This window comes from Rhipicephalus microplus, chromosome 5 (genome assembly GCF_043290135.1).
Source record: "Rhipicephalus microplus isolate Deutch F79 chromosome 5, USDA_Rmic, whole genome shotgun sequence".
Lineage (NCBI taxonomy): Eukaryota > Metazoa > Arthropoda > Arachnida > Ixodida > Ixodidae > Rhipicephalus > Rhipicephalus microplus.
The window spans coordinates 189,826,942-189,849,296 of record NC_134704.1 but is presented as its reverse complement, the minus strand read 5'-3'; the positions used below and the strand labels follow the sequence as shown (position 1 = coordinate 189,849,296).

At 43.9% G+C, this 22,355-nt stretch overlaps 1 protein-coding gene across 5 annotated transcripts in view; it reads left to right on the top strand.

Moving 5' to 3' along the window:
- Positions 1–22,355, top strand: part of LOC119174053 (uncharacterized) — a 461,603-nt gene that overhangs the window by 388,898 nt on the left and 50,350 nt on the right. For 2 of the 5 annotated variants that reach the window (XM_075896320.1, XM_075896317.1), the window contains one exon: positions 4,517–5,019. The exons of 2 other annotated variants lie outside the window; for them this stretch is intronic. In XM_075896320.1, the coding sequence (XP_075752435.1) occupies positions 4,517–4,670 (154 nt within the window). In that variant the 3' untranslated portion in view covers positions 4,671–5,019. Of the gene's footprint in view, positions 1–2,242; positions 2,310–4,516; positions 5,020–22,355 lie in introns of those variants that run through there. One more of the 5 variants, XM_075896318.1, reaches the window with a different exon arrangement.

Genomic DNA, 22,355 nt, shown 5'->3' with positions numbered 1-22,355 from the left:
TGTCTGTCCGTCCATACTTGCGTCAGACTGTCTATTCATCCATTTAAGCGCCCAGATGAACGGACGCTTCGCCCCACTTACCATCAATCACTCCGTGGATATGCTGTGATCTTTTTCTCAAAACATAAATTGCTATGACAAAATTTGGCACATGAAAAGAACTGTTTATTTGCTTTTCATTTAGGCACAAAGGTTATTTTATTTCAACCACTACATGGAGCAAGTTGCGTCCTATTATAGACAAAACAACTGTTTTGTGGAAATTTTTACTGTAAATTTTTTAGCTTGAGACGTCTACATTATATTTTTTTCAAGATACACCTTACGTGGAATAAGTATTTACTCCTGGAATATTCATTGAAAGTGCAGTATTGATATAGGAAAATGCAGATATAACACAATTTGGCTATAATATTTGAGACGTATGCGGTCGAAAATGGTAATATTACTGAGCTTCAAACACTCTACACAAGCCCGTTACATGTGGACCAAACTTGGCAGAAAAGAAGAAGAGGTACTTATAAGATAATTTTTTTCACAAACACCCAGACGACTTCCGGAAAGTTCAAGAGGCAGCCACGTGATGGAAAAATTATTTTTCTGCAAAATATTCTAGCAGTAAACTTTTTATTGTAGTAAATCAGCGCCTTTTTTCGAATACATTTGAGATGGTTGCCGAAATTGCTGGCCGTCTGACGTAAAACATCCAATTTCACAATAATCATAATAGTCTGGGCCAAGCCGGATCGTGTTTCCCAAACAAAAGTGAAGGTCAGTCTTCAACGTAGCTAGATATGCGCAAACAAGTTGATGCTATTGAGCGGGATATTTCCTTTCTCCTTTGTAGTGTAAGGAGCGTAACGAACAAGCGTGACGAATTATTATCCCTTGTTCATGCGTGCCTGGCAGATGTAATCATATGACGGAAACTTGGTTGTCAGCGAAAATTGATAGCAGGGAAGTTTTGCATGATGCAAAAAACTACGTTCTTTATCGGTACGACCAGGGTAGCCGTTCTGGCGGAGGTGTCTTAATTGCGGTATCAAATGAATTTGTGTCTTTCAAAGTTAATGTCACTTCTTAACTAGAATTAGTTTGTGTGTGCATTCGCCTGCACCACAAAGACTACATTCTTTGTGCCTGCTATCGGCCTCCAAATTCTTCTTCAGGCTTTTCCGAGATATTTCATGATGTTTTAAATAAGATACATATTAGATTTCCTGCCGCAGTGTTTTTTGTTCTGGGAGACTTCAATCTGCCCGATATTTCTTGGTGTTTACCCTAACCAAGTGCTAGCTCCAGCTCGTCTGAAAGCGCATATTTTGTCAGTGTGTGCTCAGATTTCAATCTAATACAACTTGTCAAATACCCGACCCGTGTTACTACTACCAGCTCAACTATTCTAGACTTAGTCCTCACAACTCACCCAGATCTTGTTACATCCCTTTCCGTGATACCTGGTCTCAGTGACCATTCAGCAATCCACTTTACTATTCCCAACAGGAATCCCAGACGACAGAAAACCTCCAAAACATTCAGAGACTACAAACGTGCAGACTATGCTGCAATAAATAGGGAGCTTGAAATATTCACCGATGTACTGTTTCGAAATTTTGATCAGCGTTCTGTAGACGAAAACTGGCATCGGTTCAAATCCAAGGTGTCTGAGTTAATAGACCGCTAGGTACCACTGCGTAGAATAACGAATACTGTTCAATCCCCGTGGTTGACACCGACCCTAAAGCGACTACGCAATAAAAAGCAGCGCCTTTTTCGGAAAGCCAAATGCTCGAGGTCAACTGACCGATGAAATGCGTACAATGAATCAGCCGATGAATATGCGCACGCGCTTGCCGTGGCTAAGCGTTCCTTCTTTGAAGTTACTCTTCCCTCTATGCTTAGAACTTATCCCCGTAGATTTTGGCTAACCATCAACGGAAAAAGTGAAAAGAAAATTGAACTGATGTTGGAAGACGACTATATGATCCCAAGTGAAATGTGCTGCGAAGTCTTAAATACGGTATTTTCGTCGGTATTTGTAACCTGTACGCCATACTGTTCGTCCCCTTTCCCTGCCTGCAATTATTTACCCATGGATCGATTAATCATAGACTGGGTGGGTGTTGCCAAATTGATAAGTAATCTGAAACCTTCCTCCCCCGGAGATGATGGTATTAACCCCAAATTCTTAAAAAATACTGAAATGTTATGCGCTATAATTCTATCTAAGATTTTTTCACAGTCTCTGGAAACTTCTGCAATACCGCAGGATTGGAAGGTCGGGAAGGTGGTTCCTTTGCCCAAAACAGGTAACTCTCACAATCCCATCAATTACAGACCCATATCACTCATCAGTGCACCATGTAAAATAGTTGAGCACATTATCTACAGCCATTTAGTCCGCTTTCTCGAAAACAATTTCATTTTTAGCAAATTCTAACATGGTTTCAGAAAAAATTACTCCTGTGAAACTCAGTTACTTAGCCTCACTAACGACCTATTTTGCGCCGCTGACCGTTCTTCACTTATCGACTGCGTATTTATCGACTTCGCGAAGGCATTCGATACCGTTTGCCATAAACTACTGCTTTCTAAATTAAACTCAATCAATCTAGATGTAAATATTCTCAAATGATTGGAGTGTTTTTTACGTAACCGCACACAATACGTAGTTGCTAATGGCTTTATTTCCACGCACTGCTCTGTTACGTCTGGTGTGCCGCAAGGTTCTGTCTTAGGTTCCCTATTATTCTTAATTTATATTAATGACTTGCCGAATACACTATCATCAACTATTAGACTCTCCGCGGACGCCTGCGTAATTTACAGAGACATTTCGGATTCCGCCGACAAAAGTGCACTACAATCTGATCTTAATAAGATTTCTACCTGGTGCGATACATGGTTAATGAACCTGAACACAAATAAGTGCAAAGTAATGCGAGTAACCCGTCAAAAACATAATACTACAGCGTGCACTTACATACTCAACCTCGACCCCCTAACCAAAGTATCATGTTACAAATATCTTGGCGTGTACATCTCGCATAACCTTTCTTGGCAAACACACATCGATCATATCACAAGCGACGCTAACCGCATGCTCGGTTTTTTACGACGAAATTTTGCTCTTGCTTCAGCAGATATAAAACTCGTTTTATACAAAACTTTAGTTCGGTCAAAGCTGGAGTATGCGTCGTCGATCTGGGACCCGCATATCAACTCGTTACTTCATGATATCGAAGCTATCCAGAATCGTTCCGCACGCTTCATATTATCAAACTTTTTTTCGTACGGCTAGCGTCTCGTCCTTGAAATCTTCCCTTAACCTACTTGATCTGTCTGTTCGCAGGAAAATATCGCGACTTTGTCTTTTTCATAAAATTTATCACGCCAATTCAACACTCAAAGATTCGATGCTTTTTCCTCCCACTTATCATTCGACAAGAAACGACCATCATTTCGAGATTGGCACTCCCAGCAGCCGGACAAACTATTATTTCAACTCATTCATTCCTAAAACCAGCTCGGACTGGAACCATCTCCCCACCTGCATTGCTTCAATAATTAATCCAGCCAATTTCAAGGTGGCTATTAGTGGCCATATTACCTGAAATCTTTTTTTTTGCAAATTTCGCGGTTTTGTGTAAATCCTGCTCGGTTGTTCCCGTGTACGGCAAATGTTTTTTGCGCCTTTTGATTTTTCGTTTCTGTTATTGTTTGTTTATTTTTCCAGTTTATGCGGATATTTCAAATATGTTTCATATGTGTAACCACACTCCTGCTGCATTGTATACCTGTAGAGTGTTTACTTCCACTCCTCTCTGTAATGCCCTTGGGCCCTGAGAGTAAATAAATAAATAAATAAACTTAACTTTAAATAATCCAGTCAATGTGAGCCAGTTCAAGAACATTAGTAGCATTCGCATTTTAACACGCAACCACACACTACTTAATTTTACACGTTACCTGCACTGAATACCTTCTCAATGTGGATACCGTCATGTATGCTCAGTGGCATTGTGGTTTTGTGCAATGTCAATAAAATGAGTATATGTTGTTGCTCGTTGTACTGTATTCCTTTTAATAAACTAATCGAGTGAGTATACAATTGTAGATCTGCAGAAATACACATGTAGCTGTGTTGATACATACTTAAACATGGAACTGGTCATTCACTTAGATCGGTCGATGCGTGCAGCTAAAGGAACATTATCAACTTGGAGCTGCACCTTTTAATTTGCCTGCACGAGCAAACTAAAAGTGTAAAGTAAGGTTCATATCTCTGGCACGAAAGGTATAATGATTCTGCCACAGCGCGCTCTTTGTGGCGTTTCTTGCTCAGGGTAGCTTTTCTTGCATTTCCCACTGCTGTGAAGCCCGATACCACTGAATAAGCTTTTTATGCACTCAATTTATACATACACATATGAAGGCAGTTAGTTATGCAGTGTGCATACTGTATGTTGCACTCTTTGTGAAATTTCGGGCATTGTTTCTTGTGTATTTATTTTAGGTTTCCGGGGTTCAATTTCCTGTACAGAAAGAACTGCTTGGCCCCACTTCTCTCGATGGCTCCAGTCATCTCAGCAGCTGAAGATTATGTGCAAACAGCAGTGACGAGCTGTGGTTTTGCAATCAGAAGTATACCAACACTGACATTACTATAATACAACCCCAATCACACTACCTCCTCGAATTTGCTAATTTTTAATGACGAAATTTACACTGCGACATAGAAAATGTTGTAAATGTGACTCCAGAAACTTGCTTACTTTTTCTATGTGTTTTGTTTTCTATTCTATAGGTGTCATTTACCGCTATACCTCTCAGTCATTAGCCCGACTAGCGCAAATGGTTTGAAAGTTGTAAGGCTTTATTGTATTGAAAACAATGAATTTCTAGTATAGAGAGAAAAAACTTCATCACGTGAGATATTTCTAAATATTCAGAATTCCATCAAAGTCCTGTTTCCAGACCTATTGCAACTTATTATAAATAAAGGCAGATGTTAACAAATAGGCCTAATTGTTTTTTGCTTCGGCGTTTTGTGTGGTTGAACATTACGCTACAGCTTACTGTTTGCGCTACTGTAATGTGGTGCATGCGTGTGTGTGTGTGTGTGTGTGCGTGTGTATGTGAGTATAAGTGCCTGTCGTGTCCTACTTTCTTGTTTTTGGCCCAGTCTACCTACACATATAGACACTGGTGTTATGCAGCTTATTCAAGACCACGGCACCTTATTTCACCAGCTGCAAGCATGTAGGTATAATTAGTGCACCAGTATCTTCCTTCTTCCCTGTCAGCTGCAGAGAAGTTTCATATGTGCTTCTCTCTGAGAACAGTTGAGGCTTGGGTCAGTTGGTGATGCATATTTGATGGATTGAAGTGCTATGAATGGCTCTACTCAACACACAAGACGAAGCGTCACTTCCTTTCTCTCCTTTTGTTGTCCGGTTACTTGCGCGTCACCTAATTAAGTGTGATTATCCATGTAACTGCCATCGTTTCAAGGGTGTTTTCAGTGTTACACTACGCTCACATAGGTGTCGCTTCATCCAACACCCATTATATCTGGATGTTCATAAACTTTCATAAAAGTAGGGTGTAACGTTCCTATACACTCTAAGTTTTCAGGGTGTTTCTAAACACCTTATTGTTTAGGGTGTTCCTGTACACTCTAAAAGGATGTTGCCCATGGGAGGAAAATACACCCTTATGGGTGTAAAAGTTTTTGCAGTGGTATATATTATACAACGGAAAGACATTTATCTGCCCGTCTTCGTTTAGAATTATTTTACATTCAGTCGACTAGCTGCACAATAAACAGGACAAACGGGTATCTACCAGAGATATACACCCAAACGCTGCCCCACCGGACCTATGAATAGCCGCATGCCCATGCTGACACATTCATTGCGATCAAGGGACCCATACGGGGCCAAATACGTCAATGCTTCTTTATTTTCAATTTTACCTTGACGAGTGTAAGCTTATTGCACAATTATGTTGCTTCGCCAGATGATAATACATCGAACATTTCATTATAGATATCGCCCTGCAGCGTAGTTTGTCCACCTAAAGAGCTTTAGGTAATTAGGACATGAATGTGCCAAATTTACATTAAGCATATATAATAAAGTTTGACAATGATCATCAATAGTAGCGTAATACACTCCAGCGAAAACATCAAATCAACAACAAAACTCTATGACCAATAGGCGAGGAATCATTGTCAGTTATTGCCATTGTCATTGCGCTATTGTCACTAAAATCCATTCTCAATCGTTGCGCAGGGACAATATTTACGTACCTTAGAATATACGACAGCGTCATCAATACCTAGCCAGTATATTCACCTTCAAACAACTTGATGTTCAAACCACAACATATAACCAATGGGAGGTTTTAGGCTGACAAAGAGTCTAAGACAGTTTCCATGGCAAAAATAAGGGTTGCCACACACGAGTTGGCTTGGCGAGAAGAAGCTCTGCGTATTACGCCACACTTTAAATCTAAAAACAGGGCTTCACATTCAGATAGGCTTTTAAAGTAATTGGGCATACACTGGTAATCAGCGCTTTATTTAAAAACAGGGCAACGCCCTCTTCACGTGAAGTGCTCTTCGTAGGTGTATATCCTGGAATATGCGCAGATCCTCCTTCTTTCAATGACTGTAATTCACTGCCTCAGGAGATTTTTTCGACTGATGATTTTGCTACATCCTGGAAAGTTCTCATTTTGGTGTTTAGGGCTCAATATTGTTACAAATATTCCTTTTGTTTCACAAATATGTAACCTCGGTTATCGTATAGATCTCGGTTTTCTGCAGTGATTTCATGCTTTTTTATTCCTTCCTCTTTCAAATCGCTTGGTGTTTCTTTTGCTCACATGCTTCGCAGCTAATGCTGGCAGACAGTATGTACAATTAAATAAAAATAAATAACAGACCTTTACCATTGCGCTTCTATCGAAAAGCCACTGGCACGTTCGGTGTCGAAACCGCAGCCTTCGGCTCATCAGCGGAACACCATAGTTAACCACTGCCCTACCGCGGCCCAACGAGAACAACATCGAGCTTTCGTACTGCTGGCAATGCAGATAGAACTAAAGAGTGTTAAAAATTATCTTTAGTGAGTATATATGGCTGGAATATTAAAAAATTTGGCAGATCAAATGTACCTGGGAATTAACGTTATGCGAAGCCTGCGAGGGACGATGACCATGCTGAAATTTTTTATTGAGCGACACGTCATTAAACACACTAAATATAGGTACAAATTTTCCACGCAATGACATACGTTGAAGAGTTGCCAATGCTGGTATAACCAGCTGTTTGCACTTGCACAACGACGCCAACTCGAACATGGGTATTCCCAACCCCAGAAGCTGATATGAAGCGCTGATGCTCGCGAAGACGCTGTGCGGAAGCTCTAAAAGCATGCAGAGACGTTAGATCACCGGATAAATTTCGAAGCAACGGCCATCCTTGAAAGCGAGCCGAACTGGAGCAGAAAGTTAATACTCGATTTGTGGCACATACAAAGGACCGCCCATAACATCAACATAACATCGCTCTCTCGAAACCCTTCCCCAGTGTATGCACATTGACTGCACTCCACGGCAAAATGAGAAAGAGGGGGGGGTCATTATCCGCCCCGCGAGTGCTTTGAAGACGCGACTGCTACGTAGTCCCGCAGCAATCCCTGAGGAAGGAATCAAGTCGGTTTCGAAATGTCGGGTTTCTTCAAAACTTTTCTTTGGAGTTTAAAATATCTCTCACTATGGAAGTTTCATGAATATTACCACCTGTTTAAAAAGTAGTTCCGCGACCTGGCATACCTCTGTGGTAAAGTGCTTCATTGCCACGCAGAATGCTTTGGTTCGATTTCAGCTGGGACCCTGACAAATATTATTTGTATTCGTCGGGTAGACGCTACCGATGTCTGGTGTTTCTTAACCCTCACGCATTGAAATTACCCTTGTGTGTTCTAGTCGTGCCTACGCAGATGCTAAGTGCCAGTCACCTGTGGCCCATAACCACATACCAGCGGCACATACCCGCCCATGGCTATTTGCCACTGTCTGGCGGGGAGTGTTTGACGACGTACGTGACTGGATTGGGACATTATTCATGTCCTGACCAGCGCGTGATATTCGTCAAACCATCTTACCTTCCCATGCAAGCTTTGGTTCATGCCAAATTAAGAGGGTGACCCCGAAAGCAACCAAACGTGAGCGGCTAGATGGATAGATAGATAGATCGACACGCTCAAAGTCACCGAAGTTCGCTAAGAACTGCTTCACAGTTAAAACACGTATTTCAGATATCAAGCACGGAGAAACAAGGAGCTTCTTGGTGCCAGCCCTGCAAAGATAATGATATTCTTTTAAGTGCATCGAGTTAATTATGCTGCCGGCAACAATACTGGCAGCTACTGACTCATGAGCTTTTGCTCAGAAAACAGAGGGACCAGAAAGACGCAATGGGCGCAAACTGACATCTCTTTCATTTGAACGAGCAAAAGTACTTTTATCTTTGTGAAGTTCACACGCCTTCTGACCGTGGACGCCAATACTTACGAGATAAAATGAACTAAACCTATTCGACAACTCTACGTCATCAAAATAGTACAAAAGGTTTTATTGGGTTGTTGAATACGTGCCATTTCTTTTATCATGCTGGTATTCTGGTCCCCAATCGGGTGGTGTTTTTTTATTTCTCGGAGATAAAGTGCTCTTGTTGGTTCGTTATAACAGTTGCAAGTCTGTGCTCGTTGCTTCTCTTTATTTCTGGTCCTGATGCGTGTGGCGCTAAAAAGTCAGGGATATTGCTGGGAATTTTCACATGTTTATAGACATCCTAATCCATGCGAGCGCAATAGCAACACTTGGAAGCTTCAATGAACAACTAGAGGTGTCTGTCAAACCGTTTCGGAGAAAATGAGTAAACTGATGTATCGGTGTATTTAACTGGTATAATCTATATGTTCTCCCTCGCACCTACTAGTGGATTCAGATGACAACCATAGATACAGTGCAGATAGAAGTTTTAGTGACTAGAAAAATAGGAAACTGAAATAAAACTCTTTCAGCAACCGTTCCTGCGCTGTATTTGACTCATTATTGATTGCGTGCTTGTGCCAACGCTTGCATAGTTACACAGATGTTCTATGCCTATTACTCTGGCAAAGAAGATGGTGCTTTCACATACCTCCTGAACATGAGGGCTTTATATACGAGATATGTGTCCCAGAACTCACCTACCAATCCACTCAATTGTTTGCTAACATTGAGCATGCATAAATGCCAGTGTGAAGGCGAGCGACTGCCGGTGAGTGCGAGTTGATTCAAGGATATCCAGGAGGACTGGGGAGTTTTAGTGATCTCCATCATAAACACTAGTGTTTGGCGAGCTTCTAAATATGCAAGTGAGTAACTATCAGAGAGCCTTCATTGATGAGCTTGATTGGCGGCTATCATGTGGACTGCCATGCACTTACGAGCCTTTTGATAGCACAGCAGCTAAAGTCATTTACTTGATTGCAAGACCCTAAATATTTCGCCTGGTGATAATTTCAGGACAAAAACGGGAAGAGATTTGACGTATTTTGTCATCAATGTGAATTTATTCTTAGCGTAGTTGGTCTTGCTTAATGTTTGAGATCCTGCCGCCAAGAAAACGACACACACAAAACAGGCACGAACACAAATGGGCAGGTCTTCGAACTAACCTATTTCAATGGTGAAACAGAGTGATATACAGATGCGACCTATACACTCGCAAATAACCAACAACACTGACTAAGCAAGATTTGAGAAGACGTCACTAAAGGAGCAGTGACACCAAATTTCAAACTCAAGATGTGGCGTTCATTCCATTGCATGATACGCATGAGTTTCTTTAGTGAAGTATGAATCGCGTCTCTTATGTAGATGTTATTCTATTTCGAGTGGAAGGAACATCCAAGGCCCATCGGCACGTTCCCGGCCATGAGACATCGATAGCAATTTGACGTGTTCAGCAAACTCCTAAGCCATGCCTCTGGCACAGAGTGACGATGAACAAGCAGAGTTGACGCCCACACTTTTAGTTTTGTCATCGCAGTGCGTATGGTCAGTGACAACTTTCTGTGGGAGCACAGCCAAGGCAACGAAGCCCAAGCATGTCTGCGCGTAGTCCACGAACCCTAACATTTGTATACTGCGTAGCATAGTCTAAAATGCAAAAAGAAATTTGTAAATATTATGTTCCAAGATTGTTGACATTACTACTCTGAAGCTGGACGAGTGCCGGTTTTTGTTCTGTTTCTAGCTTTATGGTTTTGTGGTGCTATTTCACCTTTGTGATGCCCCAGATTGCATATAGATGGCGTTGCTCGGTTACAGCAAGTGGGCGGCCTTGCACAATAGGCTTCGGAAACACAAGAGGTTGGAAGACAATCTGTTCTCGCTGACGCAGTGCATTGAAATATTAGAAAAGGAACACACGCTCCTGTTACTAGCATTTTTGGATATCATGGAAGCGTACGATAGCGTGGTTCAAGAGGAATTGTGGGGAATACTGGACCCACTAGGTGTGGATGATGGAGTCACTAATCTTTTGAAGGGTATCTATAAAGGTAACAAGGTGGTTAAAGTGAAAAAAAAACAGGTATCCAAGCCTGCAGAGGTAAAACAGAGGCTTAGGCAGGAGTGTCCTCAGTAACCCTTATTATTCATGATGTACCTACGATGATTTGAGGCCAAATTAAAGGGAAGTGGACTGGGCTTCAACCTCTCTTTCGTCAAACAAGGAAAATTCATTGAACAGGTGTTACCAGCATTGATGTACGCAGATGATATAGTGCTAATGGCTGACAACAAGGAAGATTTGCAGAGATTGATGGACATCTGCAGTAATGAGGAAGATAGTTTAGATTTCTGATTCCATAAGGAAAAATCAGCAGTCATGATATTTAATGACAATGAAGGTAGTGAGCTTAGAATAGAGGAGGGCACGCTAGAGATAACAGATATATAGAAATATTTGGGCGCATAGATAAGGAATGGGGCGGTGTACCTGAGGGAACACAAAATATACGTGACGACTGAGGGTAACACGAATGCAGCGTTAATGAAAAACAGAGCACTATGGAATTACAATAGGCATGATGTTGTGAGGGGAATATGAAAAGGGGTCATGGTTCCTGGTCTGACGTTCGGCACTGCGGTCCTGGGCATGAGATAAGTTCAAGCAAGATTAGAAATTAAGCAACGTGGAATAGGTAGGCTTGCCTAAGGAGCTCACGGGGATACACCAAATTAAGGAGTACAAAGTGATATGGGATGGACATCATTTGAGGACAGGGAAGCTAGCAGCGAGATAAAATTTGAGAAGCGATTGAGAGAAATGGGGAAGGAGCGTTGGGCAAGGAAGGTTTTCAGTTACTTGTACATGAAAAATGTCGATACAAAATGGACGAAGCGAACTAGAAAATTGACTGGTGAATACTTAAAAAACAGCAGGGGGCCAAACCAAAAAGAATTATTGGTTAAGAAGGTGAAGGAAGCTGAGACTTACATGTCAAAAATTGGCATGATTAAGAAGTCCGCACTAGAAATCAATCAAACATTTAAGCAGGAAATCGCCAAGAAAAGGATCTATGATAATACTCAGGGTAGTTCTCTACTGTTTGAGGCCAGGATGGTAGTATTGCGAACCAAGACATGTCGGGCCAAATACGAAAGGGTAGATACGGTATGCAGTGCGTGTCGAGAGATTGAACAAACTGCCCAACACTTGATAATGTTCTGTAAAGGGATTCACCCTATAGTTCAGGATGACGGGGCAGAGTTCTTCAAAGCACTGGGGTTTAGGGACAGGGAGGGCAAAATAGAGTTTAAGCGGGTAGAATTAACTAGAAGGAGGTTATCTGATTGGTGGCTAGAGTCAAGGCACGAGTAAAAATAAAAGCCTTCACTGCAAAGTACGAATCCTCAAACTCACTAATTAAAGGAAAAAAATAAATCTAGTTTTTGGTTCACCACGTATGACAGCTTGGTGGCGCTAGCCACCGCCCGATCCAAAGGGTAGAGCCATGTCCATCCATCCAAGTTCACATCGAAGCTTGTGAGCGAGCGTGAGTGCGTGTTCATTTGGTGATCTGTATTCATTGAGCACTGATAAACGAAGACAGTGGTGCGTCGAGAAATATTTCGTTTCGCGCACATGCCATCTCCGAGAAGTTGCGTGCAAGTGATACCATCAGGGAAGTGTAACTATAATCGTTACAGCCTCCTTGTGACACCGGTGGCCTGTCAGTCTTCAGCAATACCAGCTGCTTGTAAAGAAATGTGCGATGGGTACTGTACGTACAAGCAATAAACCTGTTTCTAGATTGTTTTGCATACGTGGTCGGTATTTTCGCTGCCTGATACTCTTGGTACGATAAGGCTAAAGATCGCGTACTGTAACACCATGCCCGTCAGCACCTACGGAGGGAGTGGTTGTTTGCCCTTTGCGATGGCAGCGTGTTACGGGAATAAAATTACTGGTGCAGACTAGTGAAACGCCTTAGTAGTTGCGAGCCCGTACTCCAAGAAGAGAGCACTTGTTGCACCGACTGTACTCTGGAAACTGCATTAATTCCTGTACTGTATTTACGACCCAAGTTCAAGAAGCTAAAGAAGTGGCCATCACTATGGCTCTCACTTCCGCAAAACTTTGCTGCATTCTGAGCGACTAACAGGTCGCGATTAGGAATTTTGCTTGTGGACGCATTTTGAAAAGGAGCCAGATACTGATTGGTTGGAAGGAACGTAAATATATAATCTTGTTCCCGGCATACACAAACGCTCCCGCTCAAAACCCGAGCGAGATGGTCCATGCGCTGTCGCGAAATTTAACCCGCAGCGCAACCTAAGGGGTACAATCGTCGTAAGGTGCTGTTGCTGCAGGAATCTAACTCGTAATAAATGATAGAACCTACAGCAACACAAAACAAACCAAGTATCATCGTGGCTTGAGGACGGCTTTTCGTCTACCTTACCCAAAAAAGGATCGAAAACAGGCGACGAACTGGCGCAAAGAACAAACTGATTTTTTCCACCTATGCTCAGCTACACAGAATGTTTCCTGCAATTTACCCAAACTCGATATGGTCACGTTACGCCGTAACTGCAACCTGTAGATAATAGCACACATGGACTTCAAACTAATTCGATCAATGGCAATACGACTTTATCCTTATCTCTGCAAGTGCATCTTCGTCCTCTATTGAACAGCGGCACATACAAGCCTGCCAGCATCTATGGAAATAATACTTGCAGAACTTGTACTTGTGGCGTTACCTCCTTCTCCAAGAACATCGTCCCAATGCTACAACATAATCAGCAGATGAAAAGAAAACACATACGATAAGCAGTACACAAGGGGGTGCTCACAATCGCTGTAAATCTACTCAAGATAGTTTGAGGAACAATCAGCGTCGGTAAAACGGTTTCATTCCCGAAACATGGATGACGTGTGACTGTTGTGAATGATGGGATTGACGAGGATGACGTGTGGCTGTTGTGAACGGCGGAATTGACGAGCCACGTCCTCGTCAAGAACCTCGTAGTTCACTTCACTGAGACGACGGAAAACTCTATAGGGACCAAAAAAGCGGTGTAACAACTTTTCCGACCGGCCCCGTTGTCGATTGGAAGTCCACAACCATACTCGTTCTCCGGGTTGGTAAGAGACATCGCGACGACGAGCATTGTACCCCAGTGAGTCGATGCGTTCTTGCTCATGGATTCATTCGACTGCAAGCTTGAGCTGCGTCTGCCAGTCTGATAAATTCGTTCGTCTTGACACTACTCTGGTGCCTGTCTGTCTGGCATGGCATCCAGCATTTTAGTGACCTCCCTACCGCGAAGAAACCGACATGGTGTGAAGCCAGTTGTTTCTTGCACAGTGGTGTTGTAAGTGAACGTGACGTAAGGGAGGATGTCATACCTGTTTTTGTGGTCTTGGTCAACGTACGTTGATAGCATGTAGGCGATCATATTGTTTAGTCGCTCTGTAACGCTGTTGCTTTGTCGGTGGTATGCAGCACTTTTTCGATGTACTGTGCCGCTAAGCTGCATGACGTCTTGTATCATGCGGGCGGTAAAAGCTGTGTCATGATCAGTTATGAGAACTTCTAGTGCTCCATGTCGGAGGACGATATTCTTCATAAAAAGTGGGCAGTCTCAATCACGGTGCCACGTTGTAATGCCTTTGTTTCGCAGTTTCGCGTCATGTAATCAGTAGCAACTACAATCCAGCGGTTGCAGTCTCGAGACTTGGGAAAAGGTCCGAACAAATCCATCTTGTAATTCATTGTCGGAATGGAACAAATCCATTGTTGGAATGGTTTTGTCGGAGGAGCAACGGGCTTCAAAAAGCTGGCTGGGCGCTGATGTGGTGCTTTACGGCGCTGGTACGCGTGACACTTTTACGCGTAATGCTTCATGTCTCGATTGAGCTTAGGCCAGTAGTTGTGTTGTCGAATCCGGGACAAGGTACGTGTGAATTGTAATTGGTCTCAGGAAGGCTCATCGGGACAGGTGGAGTAGACATCGGCTCGTAACGCTGGCGGGACGACGAGCAGGTACTCAGTCGCTAAGGGTGGAAATTTCTTTTATAGGATAGATTTCTGCGAACGCAGAACCATGATTGCGAGCGGGCGCTTGCTAGTGGTGGATGCGGTGAACTTCCTTCAAGATATTCGATAAATTGTCGAAGCTCAGAATCATTCTTCTGTGGTTCAGCAAGTCAGAAATACGTAGTAATTTCGACGGACGCTACGCAAACTCTTCAGAAGGCTGGAGTAGGTATTTTTTTCTCATCAGCTTAATTGGTATTTTGCGCTCCGATTGCCCGACTTCACACCAATTTATCTCGCAGAATTCCAGGCTATTACATTGGCTCTTCGAAAACTAAATTATCAGCAATCAAAAGCTATTATTATTTCGGATGCTTTGTCTGTATGTACACATCTCACGTCCGCAATGAATTCTCCTCTTTTCAGGAAATTTGGGCTCTCGTACCGCATAGCCTATCGGAAGTTCGGTTTATTTGGGTCCCCGGGCATGCTGGCATTGAACTAAATGAAATTGCTGATTCGCTCGCTTCGGCAACTTTAAATTTCCTGGTGGTGCTCGTAGCTCCGCAGTTTCCTTTTATTACTGCCGAACGATTCAAACGTCTGTTAATCTTAAAAATCAACAAAACGTCGCTTCTACAATCTGAAGAATTTCGGCACTTGCAATTCACATGGAAAACCGCAAAATGCCTTTCCCGTCAATGAGAGGTGACCCTCACAAGCTTTCGTTGTAGAGTTCCTCTGTTAAATTTTTATCTCAACAAATTAGGATTTTCATTAACTAACCTATGTGTAGTTTGCAATGAACCAGAAACAATAGATCACTTTCTTCTCACATGCCGCCGCTTCGCCTCACTGCGCCGAATAATTCTTGAAAGACTGATCGGTATGCTCAGATTGCCAGTCAATACATCCACCATATTATCGTTTGGAGCCAGTCAGTTGGGTGTGGGCCGCAGTGCTATTCTGTCAGCGCTACATAAATTCATTCAGGCAACCGGAAGGATACGCTGCTAGTGGTACTGCCAGATATATCCAATTCTTTCTCCCCCTTCCTCATTGTTGGTAATTTGTTTTATATATTCTGGTTTATCGCATTCTTCTGCAATGTTTCACGTTTTTTCAAAGGAACATTATTATTCTTCTTATCTAATTTCTCTTTATTTTTTAACAAGTGTTGTAAAAAATGATTTATTATGAGGTACAGTGTGGCCAATCCCCCATGTGGGTATGAGCCAAGATCTCCTAGGAGACAAGAAAAGACAAGACAATTCAGATACACTAACGGCGTACAGAGAACGGCCGTCGAGATCGTGATCACCTGATGCCGTCGTAAGAGGAGCTCGAGAAAGGCAGTCCGCTTCAGTATGCTTCTGGCCAGATTTGTACACGACTGTCAAATCGAACTCCTGAAAGCGTAAGCTCCACCTGGCCAGACGTCCGGAAGGGTCTTTAATGTTCGCCAACCAGCAGAGCGCATGATGATCGGTAACAACTCTGAACGAGCGACAATAGAGGTATGGTCTGAATTTAGCTATTCACAGACAACAGCTAGGCACTCCTTTTCAGTGGTTGTGTAATTCGCCTCGGCAGATGATGAAATCCGGCTCGCGTAAGCAATAGGGCATTCGACGCTGTCTTGCCACTAGACGAGGACTGCACCAAGGCTGACGTTACGGGCGTCTCTGTGTAGTTCAGTGTCGGCATCATCGTTGTAGTGTCCGAGTAAGGGCTCAGCCTGGAGACGCTGCTGAAGCTCGGAGAGAGCCCGTCTTTGCTCAGGGCTTCACACGAAGGGAACCTCTTCTTTTGTCAGGCGAGTGAGGGCTTCGGCAATATTAGCGAAATTTTGCACAAAATTTCTGTAGTAGGATCAGAGGCCTAAATATCGACGCACATGACGTTTGTTGGCAGGTGGTGTAAAATCTGCGACAGCCAATGTTTTGCCTGGGTCCAGCCGAATACCTGCGTGGCTAACAAGGTGGCCGAGGAACTTTATTTCGTTGTATCTAAAATGACATTTTTCTGATTTGAGTGATAGGCCTGTCGTGCGAATTGCAGCAAACACAAATCTAGGTCGCTGCAAGTGCTGCTCAAACGTTTGGGAGAAGACAACGACGTCGTCATAGTAACTAAGCCAAGTTTCCCACTTGAGACCAAACAGCACTGTATCCATCATCCTCTGTAATGTCGCAGGAACAGAACACAGACCTAAGGGCAGCACCTTGAATCCGCATAGACCATCAGGCGTTGTAAATGCTGTTTTCTCTCGATCACATTCATTAACTTTGATCTACCAGTAGCCGCTGCGTAAATCCATAGAGGAGAAGTATCAGGCGCGTCGAAGGCAGTCTAGTGAGTCGTTGATGCGCGGAAGAGGATAAACGTCTTTCTTCTGCACTTTGTTGAGTTTTCAGTAATCGACGCAAAATCAAAAAAGTGCCATTCTTCTTTTTACTAGTACCACGGGGGACGACAATGGACTGTTCGAGGGTTGGGTTACACCATCTTCGAGCATCTGCTTCAATTGAGAACGTTTTGCCTCTTGTTCTTTTAGTGATACCTGGTAGGCGTGTTGACTTATGAGTCGTTCAGCATGGTCCATGACAATGCGGTGCTTTGCGGTTGGCGTTTGCTTTATCTTGGATGTAGGCGCGAAACAGTCGCTAAACATGCGGAGAATACAGTGGAATTTCTCTTTCTGTGCACATGCCAGCTTCGCATTGACATCGACTGTATCGGCTACCGTGGTGTCACTTTCAACGGCTGCAGAAATCGGGGCTATCGTCGTACATGCTTCAACGTCAATGGATTCGAAATGAGCGACAGTGGTTCACTTGGCCAAATGTTGGTACGCTCCGCTAATTTTGGGGACCGAAAACTTGGTCAACTTACCCTTAAATTGAATTCTGCCGCGGGCAACACAGATTTGCTGAGACAAGAGCACCGAAAGGCTGGCTTTAGTGATACCACAGCTGTCAAGATTTATGCCGCCGTGTACAGTAACGAACATACTGGTGCGTGGCGGAAGTGTAACGGTGTCGTCGTCAATGCGAAGCGCAGACTTCTGCGGATTGGTATCTATAGGCTTTGGACCACAGTCGTCAGAAAACATGACGAGGCAGCCTCGAAGATTTATTACAGCACCGTGCTCGCTAAGAAAATCCATGCCAAGGATAACTTTCCGGGAGCATTCGGGAAGCACAACGAAAGAAGCAATGAACTTCAACTCACAGATTTGCAGCCTTGCGGTGCATATCAGCTTGGGGTCAAAAGACGACCACGCGCTGTCCGAAGGTTTGGTCCATGCCCCCAAGGAGTCGTAACTTTCCCGAGCTCAGCCACAAGTTCAGCGCTGATAACTGAGTAGTCGGCACCGGTGTCGACCAGAGTAGTTACCGGATGGTTATCGACAAAAACGCCAGTGTCAGCACAAACGGGTTTGTCGGCGATGTGAGGTGTTGGCTGAAAGGAATCATTGAAAGTCGGCGGATGGGTCGGAGGAGGCTGTTTTGACGATAGCTTAACAGCGGTCTCGTCCGGAGGCCGTCGATCCAAGTTTTCCTGGCGTGGACTTAAGGACCTAGCAGATCGTCCCGCAACAACATCGGCGAAAGTAGAGTATTTATTAGTGGAGGTAGAGCGTCGAGGAGACGGAGAGTGTGATTGGCATCTCTGACGATTCGGAGACGGTAGACTTGCCAAGTATTCTGCGATATCGCAGGATCGTTCTGCATTCCTGGGCCGACGAGCGTCTGGCCGAAATCCAGGTAGGCCTATCTGTCTGTACGGGCACTCCCGGTACAAGTGACCTGGCTCACCACAGTGGTAGCAAAGTGGCCGATTGTCCGAAATGCGCCACACGCTAGGTTTAATGCGCGGATTCACATAGTATGGCAGGCCCGAGAAGTACTGCGGCATCTGCAGGCAAATCAGTCGTGGTTTCTCATAGTGCGGCAGGCCCGAGAAGTGTTGCAGCGTCTGCAGGCTGGTTGGTCGGGGACTATAGCTGGCTGCCGGCGCAGGAGTGCGCACAGCTTCCGCAAACGTTAGCACAGGAACTTCGTTTGGAGGCGCCTCTAATGGTCGTACCAGCGGCCGCACCTCTTCACGGATGACGCCTGTCAGAGCAGCTACTTGAGGCTGCGAAGACATTGCGCGGTGCTTTTGCAGCTCGTCGCTTACAATGATATGGACTAGCTCAGCAAGGATTCTAACGCTCGTGACGTCGGGTGTTGCCAAGGTTGCTGACAGACATGCAAGGTTGTCGGACCGCTCATACTGCGACGACTTCGCATTCGCTCCATTTTTGTCGCTTTACGAAGCAATTCCGCCACAGTAGCTGGTGTGTTTCATTTAAGTCCTGCAAGCAGCTGCTTCTTGACACCCCGCATCAGAAAGCGCACACTTTTGCCTTCTGTCATTGCAAAATCACCTCGACGGAAAAGACGAGACATCTCCTCAACAAACATGGTCGTGCTTTCATTTGGTCTTTGATTGCGAGAATAGAGGAGACGTTCTGCTTGTTCTTTCTGTTCGGCGTTACCATACGTGTTTCGCAGCGGAGTGCAAAACACCGGCGAGGTTGTCAAGGCAGCCTCGTGGTTTTCAAACCAAATACGTGCTGAAATCCTTCAGGTAGAAATAGACATACCACAGTGTCCGGTGCTCGTCCCACTCGTTGGCGATGGCGACTCGATCGTATTGGCCCAGCCAGTCTTCAACGTCTTCGTAGGGCTCCCCATGCAAGGGCTTTGTGGTTCGAAAGGCCGGGGTTATGGAGCTGTCGGAGTCGCGGTCTGTTCAGTGTGGCTTGCAGTTGTCGCATTTGTCATGGTTCTGGAGCATTCTGAAAGAGAACCGAATTGGGGTGGTAGGCCTAGTTGCCGCCGACTACGTCGAAGGTTGGCTGTTTCTACCAAGACATTGATGTTGGGGTTGAAATCTTCCTCGTGGTAAGAGTGCATAGACTATTACCCAGTACCTCCACTAAAGTCACGGTACACCGTAACTGCATCCTGTATATAAGAGCACACGAGGGCGTCAAACGGATTCGATTAACGGCAACGCGACTTTATCACTTTCTCTGCAAGTGCATCTTCATCCTCTTTCGAACAGCGGCACATACAAGCCTGCCAGCATTATTGGAAATAATACTTGCAGAACTTGTACTAGTGGCAATATATAAAGCCTGCAGAGTAGAATCAGCCTCCCTGAGCCATATGCTCTGGTTGTGTCCCAAGAAGCATACTCCCCAAGGCATCACTGGGAGCGACGGCGTAAAATGCTGAGAGCTCCCAATTAGAAGACCAAACCTCCGCTATCCAGCACGCCAGGGAGGCTATTGGGAGACAAGGTTTTCAATGCTCCATCCAAGAGGTCTGGCCGGGACCAGCAACTACACGCATTTCACAATAAAGTTGCTTCATTCATTTTTCGTCAAGGCAGCAGACGCGTTCCTGTATATTACCCTCTTGACTGTGCGAAAACAGCGTTATTGGCGGAGCAACGATTGTTTTCACCGACTTCAATGTGGAACATCAGACGAACGCTCTTGACCGATCGGTGGCAATAATTATGGTTGCCGTCATTGTCTTCGCGTCCTTATAAAACTAACGTGAGCGTGTATAGAAACTTCTTGCGTCTCTAAAAGAAGGGAAACAACGATGCTGACTAAGTACGCACTGAAATTTACAGAGAGAAAGAAACAACTTTATTTATCTCTTCCTAAGGGAAAGGTACTGCGAGAAGTCGAAGAATGCTGCTCGCGGTAAGCCTCTTCTACAACCTCAGCCCACCTCACTATAGCCTTCTGAAGGTTGGGATTGTAGCTGCGCGTGGAATCCGCCCACAGCTTCTGACTACTTAATTGTTTACGAAGGTTTGGGGGAGGGGAGTTGTTTCAACATTCCCATATAATGTGGTTAAGGTCCACTTTTGTGACTGCGGAAAATTTAGAGTCCAAATAAGGGTAAACTCTCGGATAATTTTATGGCATCAGGCTGGGAGAGAAAAGTTCGGGTTGATAGTTTACGCCTGGGGACCTCGTGACTGCGAGCGGACTGATGCTGTAATGGCGGTAAGGTTCGGCGACCGAGGTGGTAGTGCCCGAAAGTGTCGTTATATGTAAGTAATCTTTTTTAGATATACTTGCAGTAGGTAAATCGTTGGTTTATGAAACGTCCCATAGGCGACCTTGCACTCGGATTGTGAAAGCTCGAGCGATTACATGGGCCACTTCATTTCCAATTAAGCCTGAGTGAACAGGTGTCCAGATTAACGCAAAAAGTTGGGATGGTAGATTTTGGGAGAAGATGGCTAGGGCTGTCTTGCAAACGCTACCTGCTCTGAAGTCGAGTATGGCAATTTTCGAATCACTCACTATGATAGAAGAATGAGCGATCGTAGCGGCCAGTGCAACCGCTGCCTTCTTCGCCTCTTCCGAAGACGAGACTCAAATGAACGTTGGCGTTGCAACACTGCCGCCAGAGTTAATAACTGTTCACGCAAATTTCTTCCCACAAGAATACTCTGCTTGCATCGACATAGACCACATCATTGCAGCTCAAGAACTTTTTCTGAAGAGATTTAGCTCGTTCTTGTGTTGTATGGTCGTGATGAACAGGATGCATATTTTTAGGGAAAGGAGGGATATGAAAGTTCTCCTTTAGCTGGTGCAGAATGTTGAATTTTTCCTTAGTCATCGGTGCGGGAGTAATATTTAGGGAGCTTAAATACGCCTACTAGGGTGGGCGTTCAATAAGCATTGGTATTGAGTTGTCATGTGGGCTCCCGCAAGCTCGTAATGGTATTGTACCTGTAGCCAAAACTTTTTCTGTAGAAGCTGTATATGGCACTCCAAGAGCGAACTTGTAGAGCTTGGGTATCAGTTAATTTACTTTATCTTCCTCAGGCGTTGTTAGGGAAAGATATGGGAGGGAAAAGGTGATTTTACTGAGGACAAATGCTTGTAAAAGGTTTATTTATTCGGTCTCACGAAGACCTCCATGCTTATGAGACACTATACCTATAGGTTTGGCGTTGTGGTCTATGCTGGTAGCAATTGTTTGAAGCGTGTAAGTATTGGGTTTGTTAGACTGAGTGTGCATGCCTAGTACACGTATTTTGTCTACGACAGGAACTTGCTTACCATTCAGGTTTATCTGATTGCTGGGTTTGTCATGCTTATTAGCAGAGATCAGTAAAAGTTCACATTTAGCTGGCGACCACTCGAGGTTCATAAGCCTAGCGGTTGTAGTAACCACATATGCAGGCTATTGTAAGGTATCTTGAATATAGGCATCAGATTCACCCTTATTCATTTATTTATTTAAAATACCTTACAGACCCAATAGGGCATTGTGTAAGGGGAGCATAAAGGGAATAGATACACGAACTTGTACAATTTTCATACTAACAATAACATAAACTATTGTCGATTAATATACAAATCCTAAAAGGAATAACAATGAGAAAATATTAGTAATAAGTTTATTAGAAATAGAACGACAATGAAAATCATATGAGTACACGTGCGAGATAATGACGTAAACAAGCTAAAAAAGCAAGCAGAAATCGTGGAAAGACTTTCCATTATTCAAAAGAAGACATCGTTCAAGAATACAAAACCGAACTGAATGGCATGTTAGTACTCAAACCATCAAAAAAAATTTTAAAGCAAGAGAAAAAATTTTAAAGCAAGGCAAATAAAACGAGCAGTTATTCCTGGAAATGGGTGAGTAT